The 19,118-nt window shown below is 36.4% G+C and overlaps 1 protein-coding gene across 1 annotated transcript in view; it reads left to right on the forward strand.

Moving 5' to 3' along the window:
- The window catches only part of CNTN1 (contactin 1), a 207,860-nt gene that overhangs the window by 170,499 nt on the left and 18,243 nt on the right, over nucleotides 1-19,118 (forward strand). The window contains exons 16-20 of the mRNA XM_015629012.2: nucleotides 40-198; nucleotides 3,413-3,562; nucleotides 7,000-7,070; nucleotides 10,361-10,595; nucleotides 14,210-14,313. Of these exons, the coding sequence (XP_015484498.1) occupies nucleotides 40-198; nucleotides 3,413-3,562; nucleotides 7,000-7,070; nucleotides 10,361-10,595; nucleotides 14,210-14,313 (719 nt within the window). The remainder of the gene's footprint in view (nucleotides 1-39; nucleotides 199-3,412; nucleotides 3,563-6,999; nucleotides 7,071-10,360; nucleotides 10,596-14,209; nucleotides 14,314-19,118) is intronic.

Below are 19,118 nucleotides of genomic sequence, written 5' to 3' on the forward strand. Positions count from 1 at the left end.
TTTTTTTTTTTTTTTTTTTCCTTTTGTTTTTTCCCTCAGGTCCTCCAGGCCCCCCTGGAGGTATAAGAATAGAAGAAATTAGAGACACTGCTGTAGCACTTACCTGGAGCCGTGGAACAGACAATCATAGTCCTATTTCTAAATACACGATCCAGTCAAAAACCTTTCTTTCTGAAGAGTGGAAAGATGCCAAAACAGGTAAGAGTAATGCCAGAAGTAATAAGGACAGTAAGTTTTTAAATATGATTGTTAGAAAGTGACTAATCAGAAAGTAATCACAGAGGGAAACCAGGGATGTTATTAATGTCTGCTGCAGGTTTACTGTCCTGTCAGTGTCTCATCAACAGTTTCGTTCCCAGCATTAGAAGGACCTGAACTAAATGTCAAGAAATAACAGAAAAGAACCGGCCAGAGTTGCTACCTGGCTTTTTTGCCTCTTTCCTTGTGCCTGAAACATTCAACATCAAGTAGTGTAATCAAAAAAATTTATTTACAGGTTAATTTGGATGAAAAGTAGATGTTTTCATTTCTTTATTTGTTATGGAGAAAGCTGGTTAAAATTGTCTGCTTTTTCCTGGCAGCAGACTGAGTTCCAATTACATTAAAACTGGCACCCCTAGAGAAAACATAGCTAAGATTATCCTTCTAACCACTGGATGTCATCATTGTGCCACAACATTGTAGTTAAAGATCAACCTACCTGAGCACAGGAATTATGCTTTTTTTTTTTTCAGCATTTTACATAAAAACATAAACTTGAAAAAATTTTTAAGCTACTAGTATCCCTGAATGCTTTATGAAGGATAGCATTGTCACAAGCTATACAGAATTTTCCAATCAATATGTTTCATTATCCCACCCTTATAAATTACATCTTAAGTGCTTTCCTGTGGAATTAAGATATCACATACTCAGCATTTCTAAATATTAAAAATATTAATAGTTTCAGTGATTGTCTTCCATTTAATTTTTCACTTGAAACTACAGATGTGTAAGAAGTAGATTGACATATTGAACTGAAATTTTTTTAGAGTAAAAAGTCAGATATAGTAGGCCTTCTGTATTATATCTTATTTTTCTTTCAGATTATGTAGTATATGTAGTTCTCTTGGATATGATTGCCTCCATCAGCCAGCACTGATATTTTTTATGCCAAAGTAGCTTGGAAAATAAACTCAGAAGGTTCACCAGCCCCTTCTTATCACTTATATCTTGTTTAATGTTTTCTGTACAATAGATTTCTTTGAACTTTAAGAAAATAATTAATGTATCAATTAGAGCTGTTTGACTATGATTATTTGGTTCAGTAACTATACATGCGGAAGAAGGATCCTTTTAGACTAGCCTCTGCTTTTCTCAGGATAAGTTAATTTTAATTCTTACTCATTCTGTAGATTTCAGTTAAAGAAAAGGAAATGTGAATAATTTCAGGTGGCAACTAATACTGTTTTGTTTTGTGCTGTGTGGAACTGGAACTGGAGGTGTAAGAGTTAACATAAGTGTTGTTTTCAGATCTTCATTCTGTCTGATTCAGAGCAGAGTTCAAACCACTCTTCTCATTTCTCGGGAAGATTTCCTAGTTGCAATGTTATAAGCATGATGGGATGAACATCTCTGCATCTCTGAAGTTCTCAGATTCTCAGAATTACTGAGATAATATTTGAATTTTACCCTAAAGAATGCTGAGTGGGATTTAATCTTGGGTGGGACAGTGAGGAATCTAGATTGTTGAATTCCTTTTAAAAGATGTGAACACAAAAGATACACATTACTAATTTCTGAAAAGTTGAAAGTAACTATCCCGGTGTTTTCAAAATCATTACATTTTCATCTGCACCACAGTTAGGAATTTTGATAAATAAATGATTCCTTAAAAGTAGGTAAAATTACCATACTCGCTATCACTAGCATTACTGCAAGCTTTTACTTAATTGCTGAGCTGCTCCCATTTTGATTCAGTGTTAACTTTCAGATTAATGAAGCATGATGAGCAGTCCCAATTGATCTGTCACCAAATGTTTAGGCTATCAATTAATGTTGTTAATTTTTAATGTGTGAAACAAGAAAATATACTTTGGCATTGCATTTTGGAAATATTGTTATTATTTCTACTAGCATTATCCGCCAACCAAATCATTCATCTCAGGTTTCATAATACTGAGTGTGTTTTGTGAAAGAAGTGTAGACTACTTCACAGTATGGAAATATGTATGAATGGATTATGTAAGAAGTTGTTTACATTTATGTTGCTCTTTCCAGTTAAGGGGTTCAGATTCTCATTGTGTCAAGTGTTCATAATTGTTCTGGGAATCTGTGGGACAGTAAAATTAAATTAAGAGATCAGATGTAGCCCAGGAAGGACATTGAAAGTGTGTTAAATTTATATCATAACTTGGATGACAGGGGAGGTTTGCAATAGCTTTTCTGACTAGATAGAAAAATAATCTAAGTAAGAATGAGGGAGGGTGGTGGGCAGGTAGAAAGAAAAATGGAAAATGAGTTCATTTCTCCTTCAGGACCTCGCTTTGGAATGAAATTTAATGATCATTAGGAAGAAGGAAGTGGTGTCACTATCTAGTGCTTACACTGCTGTTGCCTGGTTGATTTTTGGTTTTTTTTTCTGCTGGCATTTCATTTATATTTTAATTCCAAATCAGCTGTCTGTGGTAGCCTTTCCAGTGGAGAATATCTCAGTTCTCATCCTCCTCTGAATACAAGACTCTAATTTGACAAGCAACTCTTGTTTGTATATAAATGAAAATCTTTTGTCTTTCCATAGCTGCAGACAGCTATAGAAACAACCCCTATTGTCTGTGAATTGCAGACAGTCATGAGTTACTCATTTTATATATGATAAAGAAGCTCATCTTTATGACAATAACAGGTCTTTTTATAGGAATTACAAGAACTTTTACCTTTGTTGATCAGAATCAGATAGCAGGTTATAACATGCTCACTAATTAGGTACACCAAATTAGGACCACATTTTATAAACCACTCTTCATCAATTGATTGAAACCTACGTGTTTAGCCCTTGCCTGATCATGTAATGAATTTTTATTTTACTGTTTCTGCATTACAGATTTCTCATTGCATTTGTCTGTAGGTAAAATGAAATTCTACAGCTACAGTATGTAATTAGTAAGGAAATCTCATAACTACATGTACTAGTTCACACCCAGTTAAAACTTGGAAGTCAATAAGGGTTTATCCAAGATAGTGTCATAGTTTCCAAATTCCCAGTCACTGCTATGGGTACTCCTTGTAAAATGTTATATTCCTAATGTGCAATGTCACATTTAGTTGTCTGTGTGTGGTTGTAGAATAGGGCAAGTTTTGTCACAATCAACCGCACTGTTGCTGACCTAAGTGTGAAAATGCTGTTTCCTAAAGCATTTATTCTTTTTTTTAGACCCATCAGATATTGAAGGAAATATGGAATCTGCTACAGTGATTGATTTAATTCCATGGATGGAATATGAATTCCGGATAATAGCAACAAACACTCTGGGGACAGGAGAACCTAGTATGCCATCACAGAGGATTAGAACTGAAGGCGCTCGTACGTAAACAGAAAATGTCAGGTTTTTTTTTTTTAAATGTGTTCCTTAATTTTTACATTTTTGTTTACCAATTTGTTCATTTTAGGGTTTACTTTAAAAAAGTTTATAGGATTCAGTGTGCAGGGAATATGTTTTCTGCCACCCACTACTACAGATTGTAGCAAGCAAGTATCAAACTATGAAGATGTGATAGCATCAAAGCAGATATAAAGGAAACATAGTCATGTGGCAAATTTGTCTCCATTGCTGAAACAGAATCAGACTGCATCTTTCAGAGATCTCCACTGTGTCTGTCAGCCAGGCTGTGTGTGTGTATGAGTGCACGCACACGTTTGGTTCAGGACTTAGGAAAAAACATGCATGTATTTTACAAGGAAAAGGTCCATTTGCCATTTGGTTTGTATTCCAACTAAAGAATACATGAAAGGATGTGTGTTCTACTGGATATTGCCAATTTTCTGAGACTGAAGGTTTGGTCTGGTGTCTTCTTACTTCACGTCACATATGTGACATTATCCAACATAACGCACTCTTATCTGTCTGGTTGCTCAGTGCTAATAGCTCAGAGCATATTAAAGATATTCTTTAGGCACAGGCACATCCTTTTTATAATGAATTCTCCCAAATGAGGAATTAGATGTTACTATTCCAAATAATACATTCTGGTTTGACTGTACAGAGGAGATAACAGCAATGTTCTAGGGGGTATGTATGCACAAAGACTGTATCCAACAAAGCCTCGATACCACAGAGCAATCTATACCCACTTGCAATCTAGATTTCTTTACAATTGTTTCCTATAGCCTGAGTTCTGAAACTAAAAATGAAAACCCAAAGTGTGAAAAACAACTTTTGTAATTACACCTGCTAGGTCATAACTTTGATTAGATAGTATTTTCAAAATAAAATGTATTTGCATTGTAAATTTCAAAACATTCATTAAAAACAAATTTGGTCCATTAAAATGTTGTTGCATGGGGAGAAAGAAAATAAATTAGTGAAATATTTTGGATAGGGAAGGAAGAGCCACAGAGCTTTAATACGGAAATAAAATATAATCACTGCCTAGAAAATTGACTGCTAGCATAATATGTTTTATGACTCAAGAGCTGTATTTGTAAGCCCAAGAATATACAGGAGAAATCTGCACATGTTTCTTTGAATGTCTGGTGCACAATAGATGCTTTAAAATGTTAGAAAAGACACAGATAAGGAGAGAAATAATGCTGACAGGTGGAATAGGGGTAATGTCCTGCAGTTTGCAGTGTGCCACATTCATGCCATTTTTTGTAGCCTTCCTAAAAATGGCATACTTTCCAGTTTTGTAGCAGGAACCAGACAACAGACTAAATAGACAGCTTCTTGCAAAAACTGCTTTTGCAAGAAGTGGTCTATTTAGTCTGTTGTCTGATTCCCCAGGCACAGCACCATGCTCTGGCAGACTGTGAGACAGTTTTTGGCAAACCATGCAAAATGGTAATGTAGTCTCCTTAGGCATCAGTCAGCACTTCTTGCCATGACAAAATAGCGATTAAATAATTTACAGTTTACAGAATAACTTCTGCACCCAAGTGTGTTTTCTGCCAGGAGCTGGAATTTGTTATAAGCAACAGTAGGATTTGGGTTGTACTGTCAATGTCAAAGGTACTACAGAAGCAGTGTGCCCAACTGCATGAGCATTTTTATGCAATTCTGAAAAAGGTAGATAACAAATTACAAGACATGTCCACATATTGTAGTTATTGTTAATATTTTCCATGTTAAACAGCAACAAACAGTGCTGGTCTTCGTTATGTGGATGACAAATCATGTCTGTTACACTTAAAAGTTGTCAGCATCTTTCTCAATTTTGAAGTCCATCTTCTGGTAACTTATTGACATGCTAAGACTATGTGCAGTGTTTTTTATTTTTAATGAAACAGCTTGCTTCATCAACAAAATTTCACAATTTTTTCTTGAAATTCAATAAAGGTCTGGTTTTATATATTTTAGCTTCTGGATGCATTAGAGTAATTGTCTAAGTATAGTTGTCTAAGTTAGTTACCTGGTCTTAACAGAGAGAGAAACCTGGATTTAATGGTTGAGAGAATGAGAAAGATTCTTTTTAAAAGAATGACTTATTAGACTTTAAACAGTCAGTTTTCTTCTGTTCTTTGGCAGCCTGTCTTTCTTCTTTGACTATTTAAGCATTCTAGCAACCCTCTGCTTCTAACGTAGCTCTAAAGCTACATGTTTATAATAGTGTGACTACAAGATCAAGTAACAAATTCCATCTTTCTCTCAAATTCTTATATGTATGTTTAGTCTTGATCACCACTAATTTGTTTTTGGAAAGGCCAGAAATAAATAATGCAAACCATGCATTGAATGCTGATTTCAATTTCCAATTTTTTTTACATATTTTTATCCTGTCTGAAAACATTTGTTCTGCTCTGCTTTGTGTTCCTCTTCAGCTGACCTTCAGAGAAGGCCTCAGCAAACATCTGACTTACATAGTGCTCAAGCACTATGACTTACAGCTTTCACTGATTAGTGGAGAAAATGCCTGATCCTGTTCAGAACTTTTTTATGCAAAAACACATTAATTTAGGTAGGGCATGTAGCTCATACATGCACATCTGAGAAATGTTTAATGCCCTGTAGGTCGGCTATCATATCCTAAGTTTTCAGTGGACAGTTTTAAGTTTCAGTACTTTGTATGTCCATATTGAGTGACAGTAGATAAATTTACAAACACAATAGCAATAGAATCATTGCACTCACTGAAGAGTCTGAGAGAAATGACAATATAGGAATGATTTATAATGGAGTCCTTGAAAGTATCCTGCGTTGCCATCCAGCTGTGCACCAATGGTAGATCAACGCATCGTGTTTCATTATGCAAAATGTCAGTGTAAAATGCAATTAGTAAATTGTAAAGTGCTATGCCAGTTTAGGTTAGGTACATCTACCCATCCTGAACATGACTGTCAAGAAGATGTGCCACTGATCTAGAAATCAATTAGGCTGCCAGTGCTTCAAAGATAGACCCATGGGTTTAACCTTCCCATAGCAAGTAAATCCACTGAGGTAGCTGGAACTGATCACGGTGTGTTAAGATAATTGCACGATACAAGTCCATGGTGCTGGAGCCTTCAGCATACCAACATCTGAGAAAGCACAAGAACAATACACAGTGTGCTTCTCTTAAGACTTACAAGAAATTTTCCATTCTTGAATATTCAATTAAAAATTTGTAGATAATACAGGGAGAAGGAAGAATGATTGCTAGCTATGGTTACAGCTGGCATATTTCCTGAAGCAGTAGCTATACATTAGTCTTGGCAGATTGCACACCATCATTACTTTAATTGTGTGTGCCACGTGTGCTCATTGGCCTTGCAGCTGTCTGCTGCATACTTTGTAGTAATTTTTTGTGTCTCTTCTGTTTCACTAGCTCCTAATGTGGCTCCTTCTGATGTTGGAGGAGGGGGTGGAAGCAATCGAGAACTGACAATAACGTGGATGGTAAGTATTGCGCATGCAAGATGGCATGAAACCCATTCTAACTCATATCTGATTTTGCTCCTCCTGAAACCTGTGGATGGTTTGTCTCTGGATCTTGTGACATCAGGATTTGTATAAAAATATAGATTTCCAGACTTTTCTCATAAAAAAAATACATGAAAAGGAATGAGGAAGAGAGTACTGTAGGGGTTTATATGTTGGACATCTCTAAAATATTATCTAAAACATTCTAAGACAAAGAGAATGAAACACATACTGACTGTGATAATGCATCAATAAAAGAAGTCTTCATTTCGCTATTGAAGCAATGGTTTTGAAAACTTACCTATTCTGTGGATATAGGTAAAGCAATGAGGGAAAAGAGACACCAAGAGGAAAGCAAACGGTAGCACAAGAGAGGATAAGGATTTATAAACAATGTTTCATAGGCAGAAGCAGCATGGGAAAGAGGATTGAAATCTACTGCAGGGTATTTGGGGAAGCTAGGGAGAAGAAACTTAAAAAAATAATTGTTGGATTCATGTCAGAGCCTATCAGTATCCAGGAAAAACAGAGTTACAGCAGCATTACATCTGGCAAAGAACCATGGTTATGTTATGATTGAGAAAATTACCAAGTTTGTTTTCTGTTGACTTCTCTGTTCACTGTCACAAGGCTATGAGATACATAAGGCACATTATGCCATTTGTATCTTTTGGGGAATAGTTGTTTCATATGTAGCAGCTGAATTATGTCTAGGAAGAGTGCTTTTTCTTGTGGGAAGTAATGTAAAGATGTCATCATTCCAATAGCATGTATTGTCATATAGGGTTTCTCCCTTATGAATATGCAGATTTTATTCCATATGCATATTTCTTTCTTTTTGTACTTAGGATTGATCATATGCCTGTGAAAGTTCTCAAGTATGACAGAAATAGCTAGTGATATATTTGAGCTATCAGATTTGGGCTTTCCTGGTTGGGTTTTGTTTTGGAGTTTTGGGTGGTTATTTTTTTGTTTTTTAGCTGAGTACAAAATATTTATTCAGTCTTCCTAATTATTTTAGCAGTGAAGAAAAGATTTATAAGATTCTGAAAATGAAGGTCCACAGTTCTGTTACAATATATTGAAAACGTTGTATTTTAGTTCCCCTAATAAAATGTCTTAATTGGCTTATTTCTGGTCTCTTATTTTTGAAGAGCAAAATAACACATTCAATGGACAGGTGCAGAAGACCTAAATTATTTTACTTCACAAGCTTTCCTTCTAAAAACTGTAACAAACTAGAGCTGCTTCTTGGATTGCATGTAAAGACTGGCACTTGTGGTATTTCCAGTAGAGTAACCTGTATTGTAACCTGGCTGTGACCAAACAAAACAAAGAAATACAATCAGGAGAACAGTGACTAATGCAAAATCAGAAGACCACTTTAGTATTTCCTGTACACCCAAGCAGATTTATATTCTCATTATTTCTCTTACCTAATGTTATGCTTTTCACATCTATTCTGAGTAGCTCCTTTAGTCAGACAAATTAAGCATGGCTTCAAGTTTATTTCCCAAGAATTTCTATGCTGTGTCTAGCAAGGGTTTTTAAATAGAGACTGTAGATTCATGGAGTCTGAAAGACAACAATATATCTATCTGTAAGGCAAAGATAAAAATATATATTGATTCCCCCAAATGTGCTGACATTTGCATATGCTACTCTAAATAGTCCTTAATTAAGAAGAGAAGAACAAAATGTATGGCAGGTTCACAAGTTGCTGCCAACCCCTTTTCAGCTTCTGCTATGATTCATAAGCCCAGGTTGAATGAGACAGCCAGAGATGCAATCATAGCTCTTCTAAGACTTGTTTTGAAAGAGGAACTGAGAAGGAGACCTAGGAGTGGCATGCCCATTCTTTCTCAGTTTTGCTCATTTGTCTTTCCCTCTCCAATTTTCGTTTTCAAACTTTTCAGTGGATTCTGCAAACTACTCAGCTACTTACAACTACTTATTATGTGCAGCCATTGGAGGGAAAACTGCTTTCAAACTTCATACAAGACCTTTTAGAATATATTTTTAAGTGCCGGTCCTGGCTTTCTAAAGTTTGCTCTGGCTGAAAATCATTCTGAGGCTAGGGCCTCATCCAGTCTGCTTACTTTGGCATATGAGATAGGATTCTGGTTTATTTTAAGCAGCTAGTTACAGTGATAGATTCAGAAAATCAGCTACACCGAAGTTCCATAAAACCTTGCTCAGAATATCTCCACACATGTTGGCTGAAGTGCTGCAGTAGTGGGCAAGCACCTAAGGAGAATAATTACTCACTGTGTCACTGCTTCAAGACCTTTGCCTCAAGATAAGCTATTTCATCTCTCTGAGATTTCCATTAGGGAATAAGGTGATGCAGGAAGCTTATTTTCAAAGGATGCTTCTGGTCAACCTCCTGATGCACAGATGAATGATGTGATTTTGGCTGGTTGGGTGCAGTGTATAATAGTTGTGGTAAAAGCTCCATGGACTGAAAAAGGATCACTGAATGTAGAGAGCATTGGTAAAAGAAGAAAAATCCATTATGGCAGATTCTCTACCTTAATTTCATATTTTACAGTATTCCTAGGTGTAGGAAGTTAGCTATAGTTTCAAGAAATATTTTGGATAAGTACCTTTGATTCCTGTACTGAAAGTGGGAGTCATTTCATGAAGATATTTACCAGTTAGAAGCTAGGTAGTCTAAATCAGAGCTGGATCCCCTCCATCACCAGTGAAAAGTGGTAGGATGAGTCATTCTTTGAATGTGTCCATCTTTCTTTATCAGCTGTGCCAGTTGTCTAGGTGACAAACTTTCAGTAAATTAATATCATTTGGGCCAGCCACATAGATTTTCCCTTCACTGTGATTTTTTTTTAATAATATCTATCTCTATCTCCACATGTGCATGGACCCATATACTGGCATAATATATCTGTGTTAAATATCTGCTGTGCCTCATTCCCTAGGGCTTTTTTTTTTGACAGCTACAGCTGTTTTATTACAGAATTATTCTTGGTTTCTTTCTGTGGGAGGTAACATGATGTGTGTTGCACTGAGTTCAGATGAGGAAAAAGATATTAAAATGTTTTCCTAGAAAATACACTAATACTGCAGATCTAAGAGGGTCTATTTTTAAAGGGGGTGGAAGCAAGCCATTGAAGGAAACCAGGGTGAAATGGAGGTTTAGTTCATTGTTTTTACAACGTACATATCAATGCTTTGTGCATAATTTATATTTCATTCTAGACTAGCTGTTTAGCAATAATTAATGTTTTATTTTTTTGTCTCTACAGCCTTTGTCAAGAGAATACCACTATGGCAATAACTTTGGTTATATAGTGGCCTTCAAGCCATTTGGTGAGAAAGAATGGAGAAGAGTTACAGTTACTAATCCTGAAATTGGCCGATATGTCCACAAGGATGAATCAATGCCACCATCAACTCAGTATCAAGTAAAAGTGAAAGCATTTAACAACAAAGGGGATGGGCCATTCAGTCTCACTGCTGTCATTTATTCAGCACAAGATGGTGAGTAAATGTTCCAAATGAGTTTTACACTGTGTGTCCAGATCAGCACCACCAACATCAGTAGAACCTGGTCCTTGACATTGATTTATGTAGCAGGATGCATCTTCAGCAGGGAAGGTGTGCATTGCTCTCACAAAACACTCTTTCTGAAATGCCAACTTCCACTTTCTGCTTTCTTTTTCTGTGTGATGCAGAGCACTTGGCTGCACTTGCTGGCAATAAGCAATAAACAGCAGTATGCAAGATTCTTCAAGCTTGTTAAAAGATTTAAGAATATAGAAAAATAAATTCTTATCTCCACAGTAGTTGCCCAAAACATTTAGATCTTTATTCAGTAATGTCTCTGTGATCTTAGTACGTGTATTTGACATATGCTTACTTTTTTTTTCTTAACAGACCACACTAAAGCCTAGAATTTTAGTCGATCGGTATCAGAATTGAGCCCAAAATTATGAAGGAATGATAGTTCAATTGTATCTAGTTACATTTCCAGCATGTTTAGATTCTCATATAAATTATCCTAGTTATATTCTTTATTCTGGTTTGCATGTTAGAGCTATCAAGTGAGTAATTTAATAGAAACCTCTTTCAAATTCCATTAAAATATTTTTCTTTATTCTTACTGTAATTATTTCACATGCTGTGATCTTTAGGATTGAGGTTTAAATGACATTTTCAAACTAAGCAGAAGAGAGAAAGTAGTGGAAGAAAGTTTACCTTAAATCAGAAGAAATATATACAACATCTTTAATTGCATTATCATCACTCAAGCCTGTTCTAAAAAAATGCAGTTCATTAATTTCTGCCAGAAACCCAAAGATTGCTAATATTTTTCTTTCCATAGAGCAAAATCTCCTTCACAAAGTCAACAGATGTAGACCAAAGAGCCAAGAGGAGGGATATGATAACAGGGCCATATTCTCACATTTCCAATACTGTTCTGTACTCTGTATACTTTATGGAAGATTTATGTTCATGGTTCCCATTAGCACTGATGGGAACTTTGCTCACAAATCGGCCACACAGAGAGAAAAGACAAAGGAGTCCTCAATACCAAGCTGGCTGATGAGGATAATGCTAATCTTTTTTCTCAGGAAAGCACACCTTAGGAAATCATCTTCAACAGCTGCTGCAGCAACATAGAGGGGTTTTTTGCAATTGTATAAATGTGTTAGTAAATAGCTATGGTGTAATGAAAGCAATATCGGTCAAATACCACTTAAGTATCCATCCTTGCTCAGACACTTTATCGACAACTGACTGATAAACTCCCACATGTTTATGTTAGAATTATCCATACCATGTCAGGAGTGGCATGTGTGTTTGTATGGTCTGTAAATTCAGGGGCATGGTAGGGCCTTGTAGCCCAAAAAGACAGAGGGAAAGCAAATGTGCAGTAGTGCTAGCTTCCAGATAAAGAGGTCACTTGAGTGGCTGCTGATGTTCTAACACAGACTTTAGTGAGGTCCAGACACCTGATAAAAAAACATTTGTGGTTAAAAAATGCCAGATACAGACTGCAAAAGAAATAGAAGCTCAGGGAACCTACTTCTTTGATTTCAAGCACAAGAGTACAAACCTTACCAGTAGTGCTCACAGCTCCAGTGCAGAGCTTTGACCCTGACTACGGCCTGTATCCAATCAGGAATTTCAGGGAAGGTTAGAAGGAGTTGTTCCAGGAGATGTAATGCAAGTTGCTCTGAAGAACATTGAGAAGAGAGTTGTCTCCTGGCATCAGGACATGAACAAAATCACTTCCATACCTTGTAGTGTGCTTACTGGCTGCCAGCCTGAACTTTGTGTAGTTTTGCATAGAAGATGATTGTTTGATGACCACTGTATTTCCGTTGAAGAGAATATATTGTAATGACCATGTGATTTCTCCTTTTATTGGTTGAAATACACAATCAGAAGGCTGTAGGAAAAAGACTGATGCCATCTTTCTGGCTCAAGAGAGGCTGCAAAGTATTTACAGAACATTAATGACAAAGAGGGATGTAAATTATTTGCAGCTCATAAACAAGCATGAGCAGATGAAATATTGTTAGAGTATTGTATCAGCAAAAGCCCTGGCAGATGAAACTTTTCACTATGAAATTTTTTAGAAAGTTCTGTAATTGATACAATAGAGAAGAGTCTGACTGTGATTTGGGAATAGATTAGATGGTGACAACTATTCCATCTGTACTTCTGTACCTTTGAGTCATCAAGGGATATTATTACTGTTAAACAACACAAGTTCTCAAAGGTATTGGGAAAATGCAGTGTGGTCATGCAATATTCCATACAGATATGTATAAATGTCCATATATACATAGATATAGTGACAGCTTTTCCACTGAATTGTGTATTCTATAATAGATCTGTGTTTCTCTAGTTGTAGCTGTGGGTATTGTTATTCTCTTCAGTGACTGGGGAATTTCTGTGTTCCCACATGTAATAAGCCAAGTTCCATGTCTGACAACTGCTAGTCATATCTGCCATTGCTAGTAGTGAGTAATGATTGCTAGTAATGAGTGCACAGGCCTCTTGCTTATCTAAATTCCTGTCACTGTGAAAACAATTTTGCAATAATGTATAATTTTTTAATTAGACATTTGCATTATTAACAGCCATTGAAAGACAATTACAAAAGGTAACTTTGCATATAAGATTATTTTGTTACCTGGGATACTTTTCATGAGAGATGTTAGTGATTTTTTTTCTTAACAGTGGCTGTTTTGATGCATAGTTGACTGGATGCCCAGTTGGAAGATTAAGTATATGAAAGCTTTCCTCAGCTAGGGCTGCCATGCCTGTCTGTTGCAACTTGTTTGAAAAGATTCACGACAGAGAGCTTTTGTTAGCTTGGAAAACTTTGTCTTTTAGAGACATTTCTAAGTTCATGCCTTTCTTAATTCCTTACCTTGTTTAAAATTCGATGAAGTGAATGAATTTCAATGAATTCAGAATTCAGCAGTGAAATGAAACTAGACCTCAGTATTCTAATCCCTAGATAAAAGTCTGTCACATTATGATGGTCTGTACTCTGCGTTGGCTTCTGTTCAGAACTAAGAATGCAAACAAAATCAACCTTACAATGTATGCCTTACAGAAGGGTACTTTGGATTATTTCACACCTATGTTTGAGTTTGTAAGTGCCACTGGACAGCTGTGTATCTAATATCTGCTCTCACAAAAAAATTGTATTGTTAGGACTGACATACACAAGTATTTGTGTGTAGCTAACTTTAAAAATCTGATATATATTATATGTGAGCTGCTGTCACATTTAGTAAAAGACCACTGGATGCTTCATTCTATTTATCAAATGCTGTTTTCAGTTTACACAAATTTCAGCATGAAATCTGTTGAAGCGTAAAAATACATAGTCTGAGCCAAGTAACAGGATCATTGCTTTGTTTTTACAGAATCATTTTTCTTACAGATCATCACTGGACTTGAAGCTTACTCAAGAAAAACCAGATTAAAGACTAACACTTGGCTCAGTTATGTCAGGAAAAATTATATAAAATACTGAAAATAACTTCTCTGAAGTGAGAAGAGTCCCTGTAAACAAGTATAACATTACCACAGGATCAGATTGAATGTTTAACATATCTTTCATCTTCCAGCTCCAACTGAAGTACCTACAGATGTGAGTGTAAAAGTTTTGTCATCTTCTGAAATGTCTGTTTCTTGGCACCATGTTTCTGATAAATCTGTGGAAGGATATCAGGTGAGTTTAGTAGTGACACTGTCAATCTTATTCATTTACTGTCAGTAGTTATAGCAACAGTAATTCGTACTATGGCATTCCATCTCTTAGGGTTCATTTCTCTTTAGTTAGCATGTTCTGTGCGTATTTTGCATCTTGAGAAACAGATTATTTTTGTTATGTACTTCATTACTAAAATAGATTAAGAAATCTATGTTTGCACTTTTCAACTAACAAAATGCCCCATTATTTCATGAAAGAATGTTGTCTCCTTTGTGTAATTGAATGCCTATCTATAATTTCTTAAAACATTGAAATTAAATTTTGGGTGTAATTTTCAACACATTTGGGAAATTTTAACTAACTCTGGCCTACTTAAATTACCAGCAGTTATTAATATATTTCACCCACAAACCCTATAGTAAGTGGGACTACTTGACAAATGCCCAAAATCTGGTATTATAGAGATATTGCTATTGTGCAAGACAGAGATATTTTCTTGATGGTTTCTATTCTTCACATTAAAAGGAGCTTTGGGGCATGTTCCATCTGGGCCATCTCAATGGCATTACTGGTGAAAATTGTTCTTGTCCTTCTGCAGAGATGACAACAGCCACAGGCTGGGTGTAGTGAGAAATGGCCATGTAGTGCTCTAGCAGCGAAGTCTTAACATCATCCATGCACAGTGGATGCTGACAAACTCTGCAGTGTAGTCTGCTTACTTTGGCTGCTACCCAAAATACGGGTTTGGGTCTCTAGTTTGTTAGTGACTTGCCTTGTGATTTAAGTTTTCAGCTACTTGAAGATATCCTCTATGCTCCAAAATAAGTACATACAAATGAGGAGTAATCTCATGGAATATATTTTTTTAAATTAAAATCTATGAATAAATAAGTAGTACTTGTTTTTGGTTTATTTCCTGATGTCTGTTTCTGTCTCCATGAGATTTATGTAAAACTTTTGTGATACTGTAACAAAAATAGTATCCCATTGTTGGGATGTCAAGGTTGATTTTATACAGTATAGACATTAAATCTTAAAATTACAAACACTGGGGTTTGGAATCAAGGCACTAATCTCAGTGGTAGCTCCTAATTTACTAGAGCAGCCCTCTCTGGTTTGCTATCTCATAGGGATTTTGCAGCTAGAATAGGATGGACAAATTGATGGTCATAGCTGAGATCTGTGAGCTCAACTTGGACAGCTCTGTAGCAGCACTACACTCCCAGGGGGGACAGGCTGCCCAGAGACTGAAGCCTTCATGTGCAGAATAACCTGAACAGACGCTTGGCACACAGGAGGGGACTTCTGGGAAAGTAGAACATGGCAACTGGTGGAAAGTGGCAGCTGCTCTCTCTCTCTGGTAGATAGAGCAGCAACAAGGAGGGCTGACAGAGGCTGGGATTACAGTTGTGATAGACCATGAAGCTGGATGTTCAGAGATGCAGTGGGGAATAGGTTAGTAAAACAGGAGGGGAAAAGATAAAAGTGAAAGAACATGGTAGGAGAACATGCCCACAGACAGCCCATGTTTGGCCATTTTTTTTAATTTTACTTTATTTGACATAAAGACATCTGAATTATGTTAGGGGACATCAGGGGAGGAAGGGAGGGAGAAGATTTAGCAGCAAAGACCAGGATGAGCAAAACAGTCAATAAAAAAAGAAGGGGAAAAAAAATCAGAAAGAAATGTGGGGGAATCTTTAGGCTGAAAAGAGAATAAATGTTAGAAAGGTGGGATATCCTGGGAATGGACCATCTGCTACATGGACTATGGATGTTCAGGGTGTAGCCTTGTTTTGATAGCAGTAGTGTAATTTCATCCACCTGTTTCTGGAGAAATACACTTTCACAAATTCATCGTGAACTGACTTGCTTGTACATGTACAGTGAACAGCTACATTAGAATATCAATTTCTTCTCTTTTTTCCCCTCTTTTTCTAAGACAATCTTCTAATTTTCAGGTATGTAAAAATTTCCATCTGGCTAAATGATAAACAGATGGATAGTCCCAAATTACTGCCCCACAATGCTCAATAAGGTGTTAATTCTGAGATCTTTTCCCCCAGGGCAATCACCAGTCTCATGCTAGTATAGAGGAAGGCAACAAAAGGAAAGCCCATGCTTCTTAACTGAGAATAAAAAGAGAGACTTGTGTTCCTGAAGATCAGAACCCCTGAAGGAGCCATAGGACAGGGCTTAAATAGAGAGGGTTGTTCTGGAAGGTTAAGGCTGAAGATAGAATTTGTGAAGTTGCAATAAAAGCTGTGGTGGAAGAATTCAAACTGCATTATGAAATTCTAGTGACTGTCTCTGGAAGGCTCTGTGTCTATTGGCATTGATAAATAATACAAAAGTTACCTTTAAATTACTGCTCAGGTGTAACACAGATTAATAGAAACCATGATTCACCAGATCACCTTCTCAGTTCCCTTTTGGTCTTTATTATTACTTGAAAATTGCATGATTGACTTTTGAATGCTAGAGTTTAAGAGGTGGGAGTACCCTGAGCAAAGAACCTGAGGTATTTCACCTGTGACACAATGCTTCTCACACCAGGAGGAGTCAGATTTTCCTGACACTAATGCATACTGTCAGGATGACTGCCCCCATGGTGATGAGTGTGAGCTGATACGTTTTGCCATTACAGAGGAGTATCCTCAGCTCACACTTAAAGAAGAGATAAAGTATGAAAACTATCTCCATCCCTATAGAGAATTTAAGATTTATGAGTTCTTACAATACACTGCTAACAGCCACATCTCTACAGTAGATGCAGCACCAGTGGCACCATCTGTATTTCATGCTGTTTCTATACAATAAATGTAGGTTTCTTTTACTAAACAAATTTATCACTACTCACCACCATTGTCTCTTGTTGACTGAAATATGTTATTAGCATTATTTCTTAATATGAGTAAAGTATATTTTTGTGTCAGTCCTGTATAGAACTTTCAAGAATATGGGAGCTTTTGTTTCATGACACTTACAGAAACAGCTTGAGTATTTTAAATTTTGAATAGAGGAGAAGACCATGAAAGACAGCTTTTTTGCTGATTTTAGCACAGAGGGCTGCACTAATTCATGATGGCTAAGGCATTCCTTCGCACAAATCACAATTGGTTTATTTCCCACAAAAACTCAAGAGCTTTGTTGAAATCCCCTTCTGTGTCCTCTGGGGAGTCATTGCCTGTGGATTACCCTAACAAAGTAAATGCAGAGGATCAGGCATAAGAAGGCTGTCTGGGGCTACTATATAAACTCTTTTAAAAAAAGAGAGAGGGGCTACTCAGTAGAGTGAGGAAATGAGACTTCTTGAAGCAGTGTGGCATTTAATTCCAGAGGTAAGAAAAAAATTTCCAAATTATTTCAAGAAAATTTGAAATTATTTAAATATAAAGTGAGAAATATAGGAATAGTATAAAGAAGACAGTAATTATCTTAGCTCTCAGGGAAGTAATCTTATTTTTTTCTTTTCCAGAAATTGTTACAATGTTCCAAATATTTAAGTATGGCTGTGTATTAGAGAAGAACTTTCTGTGTTCATGACATATAGCTCATACACTGTAGGAGTAAAGTCCACAACATTGCAGCCAAGAATAATTGTATCTGGGATTTAAATTTTATTTAATTTTTAAATTATATTACTTCTTTCTGAAGCATAATATGTTCTCAGTGAAGAAATTTTGCATTTTCATTCTCTGTTCTCACTTGTCTTCTTTGATGCTCTATGTTACTCTTGTATTACACCGTTAGCATCCCTGTACTGCAAACGAGCATTAAGATTGTAAAAAGCTTTGCAAGTCAGAGGAATTCAAAGGCTTTCAGATTATGCCACATGATTAATAAAAGCTTCATATAAAGTGTGTTTTCCATCTTTACCTAAAGCTGTTACTTAATTAACATAATAGATCATACGAAAAACTGATTAGTTAGTTTTCAGTGGCCAGCTAAAATCAACAAGAAAGCTGATATTGGTCCTGTCCTGGTTAATAAACTTTTGGCCACCTAGAACTTTAAAGACATCCTTTTGCTGCAGGCTAGAAACTTGTTTGAACTTAGAGACAGAGATAGACATGACGTTCTCCAGCTTCTGATGTACACGCCCTCTCTCACCTGAGTCAGCCATTTACAGTTAACACCTTATGGTGTACAGCTGGTTGCATTCAACAAGACCTGCTTATCTACAACAGTATGTTAATTATAATCCTATAAAAGAAACTCTGACTTGAAGATCACTATCATACCTTCAGCTGAAATGGCTGTCATGGTTTCAGATCCATGCCAGTTTGAAACCATTCATCTGGTTACCACTCTACTGCTGAAGCCTGCAGAATGGACTGGGTGCAGTCCTCACTCATTTTAGGGTAAAGGCTGTTTACTCAGGAAAACAGCCACCTCTATAAGTACAAATTTTGAGTGTGATTGCCTAAATTACAGTACATTACAGATGTTTGGGATGCTAGTGGATGATATTTTTTAAACAGAATGCAGGACATACATTTGTAGAACTGAAGGTTATCTTTTTGTGCCTGCTGAAAATCAGGTGTGCATGCTGAACTTAAAAAGTGAAGCCTGTTTGGTCTGCAGATACAGTGTGATTCTCCTTGCAGCAGGAAAGATGACAAAGGCCACTAAGATGTCACATTTATAATAATCAGAGTAACCTGTAACACTGGTGGGAAAGATTGTGGCAAAAAACAGTGACAAGAGACAAAGTACAAGAATTATTTAGTTGACAGTAAACTGTGTAGCAATACTCTTCTCATGTCCAAAGACATTTGTCATAGGTAAAGAGAAATCTCCCTGCTAAATCCTCTGCATCT

This window comes from Parus major, chromosome 1A, assembly GCF_001522545.3.
Source record: "Parus major isolate Abel chromosome 1A, Parus_major1.1, whole genome shotgun sequence".
NCBI lineage: Eukaryota > Metazoa > Chordata > Aves > Passeriformes > Paridae > Parus > Parus major.